Source organism: Piliocolobus tephrosceles, chromosome 15 (assembly GCF_002776525.5).
Source record: "Piliocolobus tephrosceles isolate RC106 chromosome 15, ASM277652v3, whole genome shotgun sequence".
NCBI lineage: Eukaryota > Metazoa > Chordata > Mammalia > Primates > Cercopithecidae > Piliocolobus > Piliocolobus tephrosceles.
Genome location: NC_045448.1, coordinates 1367881 through 1380366, shown reverse-complemented (window position 1 = coordinate 1380366; position 12486 = coordinate 1367881). Strand labels below are relative to the sequence as shown.

At 53.3% G+C, this 12486-nt stretch overlaps 1 protein-coding gene across 2 annotated transcripts in view; it reads right to left on the bottom strand.

Moving 5' to 3' along the window:
- TPO (thyroid peroxidase) overlaps positions 1-12486 on the bottom strand; it is a 96762-nt gene that overhangs the window by 15094 nt on the left and 69182 nt on the right. For both annotated transcript variants that reach the window (XM_023192645.1, XM_023192647.1), the window contains 4 exons: positions 8349-8586; positions 6349-6557; positions 5796-5966; positions 2619-2750 (listed from right to left, as the gene is read on the bottom strand). In XM_023192645.1, the coding sequence (XP_023048413.1) occupies positions 2619-2750; positions 5796-5966; positions 6349-6557; positions 8349-8586 (750 nt within the window). The remainder of the gene's footprint in view (positions 1-2618; positions 2751-5795; positions 5967-6348; positions 6558-8348; positions 8587-12486) is intronic.

Sequence of the window (12486 nt, the reverse complement as noted above, 5' to 3'; positions counted from 1 at the left end):
GGCACCCCCAGTCTGCAGGGCTTTGCCGCGGCACCCCCAGTCTGCAGGGCTTTGCTGTGGCACCCCCAGTCTGCAGGGCTTTGCCGCGGCACCCCCAGGAAATCGATACAGTTCCTTTAACTGCAACGTTAGGAACAAAACACAACAAAAGCAGAGCTCCCTCCATAATTATATTGACACCTAAATCTATGTGTGTTTCTACATCTAAACTTACATAGGGATACCTACACCTAAATCTAAATCTATTCTTTTATACCTATAGGTGAATTTATATCTATATCTATGTATCTGCATCTGTACCTATACCTACAATTGTCTATATCCATAATCAATATCCACATGCACACCTGTATCTAAATCTAAGTCTGTAAGTCACTGTGGAGACAGGAGAAGCCCTGAGCACCTGCATATTAATCTCTCAGACCTGGGCCCTGGTGCACAAAATGGTCTTAGGCTCATGTGCTGCTGGCCCCGGTCATGGTGCAGGTGTTCGAAGGGGGCCCAGGAGGAAGAGAGGTGGTGTGCAAGTTCTCTTAGGCACGCATTCATCTCTGGGTGCTCTCCGGGAAGAGGAAGAGAAGTAGTGGGTGAGCCCTCTCAGGCACAAATTCATCTGTCTGTGCTCTCCCAGGGCTGTTCCTGACCTCCACTGGGCCTCCCTTCTCCATCCTTCTGTGGGTGAGTCCAGAAGAAAACACTGGGAGGGACGGAGGGTGGTGGCTTCAGCTGGAAGACAGCAGTAGGTGTTTTCTGGGGCCCCATGGAGCCATCTGACGGGGTGAGATATTACCAAGAATACAGCAAGTGCTTCTGGGCTGCAGTGCAGCAAAACTGCAATCTTGATGTAAATGTCCCACCAGCTTCACCTGAGCAGGGTTCTGAAACGGCTTGCGTGGGTTTATAATAATAATGCGGAAAGCAGCTGAGCTCTCTGTGAACGTGGCAGCTTCGCCACCTGGCTACCTTTGCAATTCACATCTGAACGGTTGATTTAAACATTTTATTTAAAAACCTGAATGCAAGAGCTGCTGTTTCTAGTTTTCCATGACTGAGAGTGATCTGGTTTGAAATGAAGAGAAGATATGACTTCATATGGAGAAAAAACATGAATAAAACCAGAGGCTGATAAAACAATGAGTATAAGGGGGAAATGCTGTGCAGAGAGAGGACACCTGAAACAGGGTGGGGTGCGCCTGACACAGGAGGGGGTGCGCCTGACACAGGAGGGGGGTGTGTGACTGCCACAGGATGGTGAGGGGTGTCTGATACAGGACAGTGAGGTGTGCCTGACACAGGTGGGGGGTGTGCCTGACACAGGATGGTGAGGGGTGCCTGACACAAGAGGGGGTGCGCCTGACACAGGAGGGGGGTGTGTGCCTGACACAGGATGGTGGGGTGTGCCTGACACAGGATGGTGGGGTGTGCCTGACACAGGAAGGGGGTATGCCTGACACAGGACGGGAGGACACGCCTGTCAGGCGGATATAGCTTCAGAGCACCAGAAAGAGCATCCCCGGCCTCTGAAGGCCCCGCGCAGCCGCGTTCTGGCCATCTTTTTTCAGACTCACTCGCTTCTTGACTGGCCTTGACCTTGGCCCTTGTATCCTTCGCCTGAGGAGCTGAGTTTCAGCAAGAATCCTATTATTCTAGCTTATCAGAATCCCCTTAATGAAGCTGAATCATGAAGCGTTTTGCACTGACCCCTCTCCATCCTGACTGGACGTCCCAGCTGCCTTTGCTGCATCTGGGCCTTGCACTTGGTTCTTTCTGGAGACCTCACTCCCCTATGACAGTAGCTCAAAGGAATTCTGTCTGTAACTCGAGTCTGGTGAATAATTATTTTTCTATAAGAGCTGGAAGTCAACTATTAACACAAATTCCCGGCCAGCTACGGAGCGGCTGTGTGAGCGGGAGCATCTCGCCCTTTTATCACTAGTGTCCTTTTGTATAAAATGAAGATTAAAGATAATGCTTACTCAAGAGCCACAATTTTCAGGGGAGTAAATTCGTCAAAAGTTTGGGTGTATCTGGCACCTGACTTGGAGGCAGCGGTGAGGAAGACGCCGTCCCTGATCTGAGGGCAGAGCTGGGGGACTGGGCAAGGCCATCCGAGGTGGATGCTGAGCACCCCGGCCCCATACAGGGCGGGGACATCCAGAGGTGGGGGTGGGCGACAGGCAGGCAGCTGTGCTGCTGGCCCTGGTCAGGGTGCAGTCGGGTGTGTTTGGAGGGGGCCCAGGAGGAGGAGAGGTGATGGATGGGTCTGTATTGAACGCTGCCTCTTTCATAAGTTTTGTGTCTTGGGGGTGATATAGGCTGGGTATGCAACTGTGGACCTTGTCTGGAAATGCGTTCTGGCTGCCGCCCCCAGCCTCAGCATGCATCGAGGGTCTCTGCACAGACAGCAGACATGAAATGCATCCTCTGCCCCCAGCACGGTGCAGACGCCCCTCGGGCACAGCACAGACACCCCTCGGGCACCTGGGCTTGTGTCTTATTCATCTCTGCCCTTCCCAATCAAGATGGTGATTGACAGTTGCCTATAACTTGAACACACTTTTCTTCATTTTACAAAAACTCGCAAATAGATGGACAGAGAGGGAGGGGAACAGACTCACCTACGCAGGTTCTCCCATCGTCTCCTAACTCGTAGGGGTCCGCGCAGAGGCACTGGAAGCCGCCCTTGGTGTTTCTGCACCTTGCAGAGGCGTGGCAGGGGGGGTGGGTACCGTCTGCACACTCGTTCACATCTGCCAGACACACAAGGCCACACCCGTGAGAGGAAGCAGCCGCACCCCCTTCTCTCCCGTGTGACCCCCGTTCTGGCTTCTCTCCCATGCGACCCCCGTTCTGGCAGGTGCTTCTGTCTGGGGAGGTCAGCCCTTTGCCTGCCACCCCACCCGGTCTAGGGGGATCCAGGCACCACCTCTGCTGTTGTGTGGCCTCCCCCTGCTCCCTGCACATCTGAAAAGGTGAGGAGGAGAAGACGGACGCACGCTGGCCGTGGGCTCTGAGCCTGCAGGGAGTCCACACACTGGGGCTCACTCAGCCTTCCTGGAGGAAATTAGGGTCTGCCTGGGGTAGGGGAATGTGGAATTTGGCCAAGTGCAGGACACGGGCAGGAAGGGGCCAGGGTGAGGGTGGGGCAGGGTCTGCTTCGCCCAAGCAGAGACTCCCAGCTGGCCCACATGCTCCAGGTCCTCTGAGAGCAAGGACTGGGGCCACCTGCCACTGCCAGTGAGGATGGCGCGTCCCCTCCTGCTCTCCCTGCACGCGAATCCTACATCTAGTACCTCATCCCCTAGGCTTCTATTTCCAGATAACCTGCTGTACATTTTGTTCAAATAATGTTCCTTTTCTGGCCAATTTTAGAGAACAAGCAGGAGCATGTCACAGGTCTGCTCCACACACCCAGTGTGTGTTCTCTGAATGGCACAGGTGCTGTCAGTGCTGGGGACACATGCTCTTCCAGGAGCTGCTCTGTCTGGAGGGAACAGAGCTGGCCTGGGTGCAGTCTCTGCCGAGGGCCAGGCTGGGGACAGCAACCTGCCTGCACTCCTGGGGTCCTGGTGCTGACGACACCCCCAGACAGAGCGAAGGTACGGGGAGGGGTGGAGGGACTCTCCCCAATCTCACCACTGAGTGGAAGAGCCGGGGTCCACATAGGCCACAGGGACTTGGCCCCCGACTCGGCCACCCCAGGACGATGAGAATGTGCGAACCTGGGCAGCGCTCAGGCGACCCAGTGCCAGAGACCTGCCAGGACTTGAGGTCAGCTGGGGTGGTCTGCTGCCCTCCTGCTCCCCAGGTGAGGGGCTGCATTGGGTGGGTCTGCCCACTCCTAACTCAGGGTCTGGAGTCTTGGTCCCAGCTGGTTTTCTCAGTTACAGAATGGGTATCATTATGTCTGTTGTGAAAAACGGGCATGGAATCAAAGATGGTGCTTATGACAACTAGCAGTGTGTTGGGGATACCTCAGGCTTTCTGAAGAGTACCGTCTTTAATAATGACATGATTGATAATGACAACCATTCTGTAAGAGTATAAGAAGCCGGGTGCGGTGGCTTACGCCTCTAATCCCAACACTTTGGGAGGCTGAGGTGGGGGGGGTCACCTGAGGTCAGGAGTTTGAGACCAGCCTGGCCAACATGGTGAAATCCCGTCTCTACTAAAAATACAAAAATTAGCCAGGTACGGTGGTGGGTGCCTGTAATCCCAGCTACTCAGGAGGCCGAGGCAGGAGAATCACTTGAGCCCGGGAAGCAGAGGTTGCAGTGAGCAGAGATTGCACCATTGCACTCCCGCCTGGGCCACAGAGTGAGACTCTGTCTCAAAAAAATAAAAAGGATAAGACAAGGGTAAAGAAATTTCAAGGGATTGGAGCTATTGACTACGGATTGGAGCTATTGACTATTGGCCACTGTTAATTGTCTGTATCTTGCAGCAGCTATTGAAGTGTTTTATGTATAGGTAACCATGTCAAGGCTGTTAAACATAGAAGGTCTTTCTTGGCTAAAGCTGCCCCTGGAACCAGCCCCTCCTGCATCCCGCTATGCAGAGCTGTGAAGCACCGGAGCTGTGTGAAGGCATCTGCAGCCGCCGCTGGGGTAGGGGAGTGTCTTGAACTGGCCTCAAAGGATTCTTTCACCTCGGTCTCCCAAAGCACTGGCTCCAAGACTCTTTCATCTTCTGAAAACTCTGAGAAAACTGAAAACTATGGATTTTGCTTTTATTTTTACTTGCAAACCAGCCAGATTCTTGCACGAGACCCTCTTTTTCTTCTGCGGTCTAGGTTAGTGCAGCTCATAGCAGCAGCTCACAGGAGGCTCTGGGTCTGACGTCAGTTTTCCTCCCCTAAAACGCAGTCCGTGAAGGCAGCTTGGCCTTCTAAAGATTGCTAAAGATTGCTAGTGAGTGTTGTCTGAGCAACCTTCCTCCGAGAACAGCAGCCATTCCTGCTCCTGCCTGCCCTGACCCCACTGGCCCATGAGACCAGAGCCAGCGGTCCGGGTTTTGTTGCAGGGCGTTTCTGAAGTAGCTGGAGACACAAGCTGCTCCAACAGGACGCCCCAGCCTCAGGAGTTGCACCCAAAGAGCTCTTTCTGTCTCAGAACAGTCAGTGGGGGACTCTCATTCTGCTGCTCCCCGCAGAGGGACCCCAGTACATGGCTCTTCCCCTGGGGGGCTGTTGTCCAGCAAACCCGCTCCCAGGTGCCCTGGGCTGACACCCGCTCAAGCCAGGCGCCTGGGAGGAGCAGGTGGAGGTGGCCCACAGCTGTCTTGCCTTTGCCTCCCCACCCTGCTCTCAAGTCACTGCTAGGAGCCCGCACCTGTCTACACCCAAACGTGCAGGAGGCTGGGAGTGAAACCAGTGACTGGAGAAGAACCAGGCATGGGCTTCGGAATCAGCCACCTGTGGGAGGCGGAGGCGGGACTTAACTCTACGGGTTCCTGGAGTGGAGACGTTTGCTGCCGTGTTTCCTTTGAGAAAGTGACCCTGCGAGTTCACCACAACTTTGCCTGGAACTCATGAGCTCCTCTCTCTCTTCCCTCACAGGTGACCCCATTGGTCACGATTCCACGTGCCTATTCTGAGGCCTCACTACCTAGAAAGAGGCCGGCTGGGAACAGGCCAGCCAAGGGGAGAGCCCTTGCTTTCTATCCCCAAATTGCTCCTGGGAAGATAACAGTTTCAGAAGCATCTTTTGCCGAATAAATTTTCAATGACATTGCATTGTTAATTTATACTAGAAACATGCACATGTTTTGTAATCGTTATTGAAGAAAGGACTGACCTTTGCAGAGGGGAGGCTGGAAATCCCATCCTTCCTGGGTGCAAGTGAGTTGCTCGTGGCCTTGGAGCTCATACCCGTGCCGGCAGGAATACACCAGCACACGCCTCCCAGACTCCTCACAGTGCACGAAGTCCCCATTCTCCACGCTTTCTGGGAAGCCACACTTGTCGTCTATGAAATGTGGACAGGTTGACATGTAGTCAAACTACAAGAAAAGAAAACCACATACCAACGTCCCTGTCACGGGCACACTTGTGCCCTGGAGGGGCTGGTGCCGAGTCTGGGAGCCCTGCTGTGGTCACTCACTGAGCACCCACGTAGCACACACGGTCGCTTCCCAGGTCGGGCCCCGCTGGCTCCCATTTTCTAGGCCCCCAGTTCCTTTCTCACTAGAGAAGGGTCCCGCCCGCCCCGGAAGCTGCCCTGAGGGTGTAAGGCAGGGCGCTGACTGTTTTCTAAACAGTGAAAAGTTAACTCAGCTCCTTGGGAAGACAAGGTTTGTTTGATGAGATGCACGTGCTGTAAGGTGGTGTGAGAAGAGACCAAACGTCACCTTGAGGAAAGGTCTCCCTCCAGGCCTCCAGGTTCAGGCCGGGGATGCTGTCACAAGACTCAAAGTCTTCGGGGAATTTTCCGACTTGGAAGGCGTCCACGGGCACCCTGGTGAGGCCGGTGTTGTCACAGATGACCCGAGACAGGGAATGCTTCTCCAGCTCATGCCTCTGCGCGTCCGTGAAGACGTGGCTGTTCTCCCACCAAAACCTCCAGGGAAGGAGACAGAGCGTAAGTTCACGGTGCATGGAGAACTCCCAGGGCAGGCACTCAGGACCAGCCACCCGCTGCTGTGTGCTGCTGGCCTCCCCTGCGGCGTCTGCCCAGATCCCCAGCACCTGGGGCCGCGCAGGTGCAGGCGCTGAGGACCTGAAGGAGACGCGGAGGGGCAGCACAGCGTGCACCTGGCTCTCTGAACGAGCGGCGTCAGATGGAAGAGGGGCTCAGAGCCACTTCGCTTGTTGACTATGAGAATCTATTTTGCTGCATTGCTGTTATTTGGGGTGCAATGTTGTGTTAAAAACAAGAATAATTACAGCAAATTCAGCTGCTTTACAGGGTGCTGCTCTCTAGTCTGAAGTCAGTGTGCCCTGCACGGTCTCTCTACCTTCAGCTTCTTCCTCCAGGCCATGGGTAATCAAGAAAATTGCAATGTGAAGAAATGAAGTCCCACTTTCCTCTCAAAATATGAAAATCGTTGCCAAAGCCCCAGGAGCTCCTGGCCTGAATGCCATAAACCATGCATTTCCCCGGCCACGTAAAGCTCGTCTGCTTCCCATCACAGGGATGAATTCCTCTCAGAACATAAAAAGGAGGCCCCACTATTTAGAAGTTAATTGACCCCATTTTTGCATTGGGGGGATATTTGGTCATAAATACACAGGATGAGACATTGCGGGCACCACCCCAGGAATCTGCCATATGCCTCTGATTCCAGATGGAGCTTCAGCCATGGGTGGCATAAAACACGCTTGGGAGACACACATATGGGGCAAGTTGGAGAAATCCTCCCCTTCTGAGCGAGCGGCTTCCCATGTCCCAGAGAATTCCAAACGCACGTTGACTGAAGACACAGCCATGAGGGAGACAAGTTCATCTGGTGATTGCTCCCCAGGTGTTCGTAGCTCTTTGAAATGCTGCATCTCAGAAATTAGAGACAAAAGTCACACTGGGGAAAGGACAGGAGCCTCGGCGTGTGGCAGGTGCACTCTCTGGGAAGAGCACAGATCCTTTACAACAAAAATCTGACCTTGGCACAGTGACTACCGAAAATAGAGAGAGAACTGGATAGGTAGGGATGTCTTTAAAAGCAAAAGAAAACATTTCCCATGGTTTTTGTCTGTGTTGTTCCAAAATCCTAACACTGGTCCCCTGTGCACCTGCTTCTACGGGGTCATGGACTCAGAGTCAGACGGGAACAGGATCTGGCTCTGACTCCCTCCGATACAAACCTCCACATTCCAGGTTGAACGTGAGGACAGAGCAGACATGTACGAGGCAGGCAAAGCGGGACCTCAGCTTTCTGCTACCGGCAAGCACCTCTGTGTGCAGGCAGGGGCTGGGGGGCCAGGAAGGCCTGTCCAGCCCAGAGGCATCCATGAGCACCAGGCATAGCCTGTGTCTGCGCCTGAGTCACTGTCCACCTCTGCGCTTTCCTAGGCATTGTCAGGGGACGTGGGGGATGGGATGCAGTCTCAGGGCTGTCATGAGTGTGTCACAATTTGTTTTTGTTAGGTGCCTGTTTGCTCATGTGGTTGGATCTAGGAAAAATCAGTGCTAGCTCCCATTCTAAATGCTACGTGCTTTGTAGTTGCTTCATTGTTATAAAAACACAGTTCTAGGTTAAGGAAACTATGGGTGGGAGAAACAATCTGATCAGCTTACGTAAGAGTCGAGCGGTGGAGCCAGAATTTGGATGCAGGTCTGGCTGGCTTCAGAACCAATGCAGACCACCTGCCTCTGTGCAGAACAAGAAGGAAGACGTTCCGGACAGGAACCTACCAGTCTCCGTCCCGCAGAGCCTTCATCTGCTTCCCAATGAGACAGGCAAACAGGGGGCCTGTCCGAGCCCTGGGGAGGAAGTTTTCAGCTAAGCCTCCCAGCCACACGTCGATGTTGTCAGGATGCTTGTACAAGTCCAGGATCTTGTCGGCCACGCTCCTGCTGGCGATGGCTGTGCTCAGGTCAGCGGGGCTCTCCAGGCGAGGCAGGCCACAGAACTCCCTCCACTCATTGTAACCTGCACAGGGGAGAGGCTGCACGGTTTCTCTCACAGACCCGAACCTTTGTTCAGCCCATCTCGCTCATGCCATGGTCCCTGAGACAGGAAGCACAGCAGGGCAGAGTCCCATCCCACCCTGTGCCACTGCCCGGCTGTTTGCCAGGCTAGGATATTCCAGCTCAGAAGCCAGAGTTCTTTCTGTAGGGTTTGTTCATAAAGGAGCTGGAGAGAGCAAGAATGCTGAGTCCACGACATTTAAGTGCATTCCTGTTATCGCCCAGCCTGCACTTAGTTCTCGCCTCTCCAGAGCAACTGAGACAGCTCTGCATCCTCTTCAGAGTTTACCTCCCACAATGACATCAGGAGCATACACAGAAGCCAGCACACACTCTCTCGCTCTCTCTCTCATATGCACACACACACACAAAGGGACACGCACAAATATCTTTTTCTGTCTGGCCAGTCATCTCCATATTGAAGACTGGAGATCTCTTCTTGCTGGGAACCCTGGTGAATCCCTGGCCTCTCTTCTCACTCCTCGTCCTGCTTGCTGCCCAGGCCCTCATCCATGGTCTGACTCTGTGGCTGCACCTTTGCCTGACACTGGTGCCCCTCCCTGTGCCCCGCTCCTTACATCCGCCTTCGTCCCTCATCCACTCCTCTTGGTTCCACTGTCGCCTCCTCCAGAAGCACTCCCTCAAGGCTGGGTGACCCTCACTCCCGCGGGGTCTGATCAGAGCGCAGTCCAGGGCCTCTGCTGCTGTCTCTGCTCATCCACCCGCCCTGTGTGGTGCTTTAGCTAAGACTGTCTGGTTCTATCCTCAGCGCCCTGCCCACCGCAGGCTCCCAGCAGAAGTCCCGGACAAGTGCACACACAGCAACATGTGAGCACTGGGCCGGCTCCCCCAGCGGCAGTGAGACTTTCACGGGACAGAAGGCCAGGCCTTGTGGTGTCTCATGTTTAGACCAAACAGAACTGGGAGAAATAGCCAGGCATCCTTGTTAGTCTGGGAAGGGGATGCCCATGTGACAAAGAGACTCATGGAGCCAAGGGGTGGGAACAACTTGGAAGAAGACAGATTGGAGGAACGGACAAACTGGAGGAGGAAGGCATGAGCGAGATTCAAAATCTGAGCTTTTAGAGGCTGGGTGCGGTGGCTCAGGCCTGTAATCCCACCACTTTTGGAGGCCGAGGCGGGTGGACTGCCTGAGGTCAGGAGTTTGAGACCAGCCTGGCCAACATGGTGAAACGCTGTCTGTACTAAAAATACAAAAATTAGTCAGGTGTGGTGGCAGTCATCTGTAATCCCTGCTACTCGGGAGGCTGAGGCAGGAGAACTGCCTGAACCTGGGAGGCGGAGGTTGCATTGAGCCGAGATCGCACCATTGCTCTCCAGCCTGGGCAACAAGAGTGAGACTTCGTCTCAAAACAAACAAACAAACAAACAAACACAAAAATAAAAACACCCTGAGCTTTTAGAAAACTGCTGTCAGGTGCTATTGAGTCCATTTCTTAGAGGGCTAGGAACCATTTCCCTGGTTAACTGTCAGGAGAAACCAGTGTGTGTATGACTCTTGTGCTCCTAGAGTCACCCCCCTTGGCTGGCCCCACAGCCCTGGTGCTGCTGCATCTGGCAGGGGATCCCCTGATCCCCCATGAGAAGCTGCCGCAGCCTGACTCCTGCTGTCTGCAGTGGCTCTGCTGCCCTGTGATCTGCAGAAACTACTCTTGTTTTCTGTCTCCAGATGGGCCATCCTGGCCCTTTCATCAAAGCCACCAGGAGGTGCTTTGCCCCGTCAAGAGGCACCTGTGTCCCTCCAACTCAGCACCTCCAACAAAAGTTCATCTTTATCACACAATCTACTTTCGCCTAGACCATCCCAAACATACCCCATGAATTTCTCAGCTCCAGTAACAGGCAACCTGTAGACACTCGGTTTATATAGAAAACACAGATGCCTGTTGCTTGCCACAGGGCTTGGGGGACACAGCCGTTATTTCATTAAATATTTACTAAAAGAATGCATTTATTTTCAGACCAGTCAAAAACAAAAATAATGAGCAAATTAAAGTTCTAAAATGAGGAGAGAAGGTTTCTATACTGACAATTCAGACCATCATCAAACTGTTCTAATTAGTACAATAAAAACATTTCCACACCTGTGGGAGATTGACATCTTAATTTTAAAAAGAAAAAACAATGAAGTTAGGAGGGCATTTTCCTTTCTTATTGCTCTAAGAGGAAACGTATTTGCATCTTTTTCCAACTCTAGAGAGAAAATGTGCAAGGTCTGGGAAGGAGGTAAAGATATGGAGGCTGAAGCTCTTCCCAGCTCCGGAGGCCACAGAGCCTGGAAGAAACAACATCACTTCAGATGTCCCTGCCTGCGGGAGACACCGCAGAAACAGGAATGCAAAAAAGGTGTTTTTGTTTTGTTTTGTTTTTCTCAGACTGAGTCTCGCTCTGTCACCCAGGCTGGAGTGCAGAGGCATGATCTTGGCTCACTGCAACCTCTGCCTCCTGAGTTTCAGGCAATTCTCCTGCCTCAGCCTCTCAAGAAGCTGGGATTACAGGTGTCTGCCACCATGCCCGGCTAATTTTTTGTATTTTTAGTAGAGACAGGGTTTCACCATCTGGCCAGGCTGGTCTTGAACTCCTGAACTTGTGATCTGCCCGCCTCGGCCTCCCAAAGTGCTAGGATTACAGGCATGAGCCACTGTGCCCAGCCGCAAAAAAGTGTTTTGGGGAAGGTTGTACATCTTACATTCACTGTAAAGTACAACAAACGGTTTCAGGGCGTGGCGGAAATCATCATCCCAGCTCAGCTTGCTGAGACACGGGCGTTTCTCTTTTATCTAATTTAGCCTGAGATCTAACTGGTCAGATCTAATGAAGCCTCTGCTGGGTTTGTGGCCTTTCTGGTGCATCGATGCCTCCGGTTGCTGGAATTCAGACCTGGGGAAGTTGCCCAAACTGTCTACGTGTCAGTCTCTCAACCCATCTTTTAGAACGCGATCGCAGTCTGGCCTTCTGCGGTGGCCGGGGTATAGAGCGCTCACACACGCAGTGGGCTTCTGCAGGCCGCAGGGACTCGCGTGGCAGCTCTTACACTGCTGTGTCTTGACTCCTCCTGTGTGCTCACACCAAGCACTCTCGTGTATGCATCCTCAACACTCAAACGTGAGGTTGACTCTACTGTCCTGGGCACTCAGGGAAGGAACTGGGAACCACACAGGTTAATTAAGAAATTCATCCAGAATTGAACTCCTCAGGTCCCAACCCAAGTCTTCGGAACACAAGTCGGGCTGTGTGCTGGTCTTACTTCTGTTCCCTTCCCACCAGGCCCTTCTGTCCTTGTCAGCGTTTATTTGCCCAAACATTCATTCATTCATTCATTCATTCATCCATTCGTTCATTCAGTGAGGGTTCCCTAAGCGCCTGTTCTGTGCCAGTCAATGGTTCTGGGTGCTGGCGACCACAGCCCTGAAACACAGCCCTTCCTCCTGGGCTTATGATCTTTGGGGGACCCACAGGCCAGTGGGAACGTGGATTTTCGCCTTTGGCCACATTTCAGTTGGTGAAAAGTAGAGCAGACAAAGGTGGGGGTTGTGAGGGCCGGGATGGGGTCGCCCGCTCTCTGGTGCAGTTAGCTCAGAGGGAAGTCAGCATGGCAACATGAGGAGGTCAAGCTGTGGGGCCTGAGCAGGGCCAGTAGCAAAGGGGGTCCCAGCCAGAGGCAAGGTGTGTGTGGGCATGTGCGGGCATGTGTGGGTGTGTGCTGGGCATGTGCAGGTGTGTGCTGGGCATGTGTAGACAGGTGTGTACTGGGTATGTGCTTGGTGTGTGCTGGGCATGTGTGGGCATGTGTAGGTGTGTGCTGGGCATGTGTGGGTATGTGTGGGTGTGTGCTGGGCAT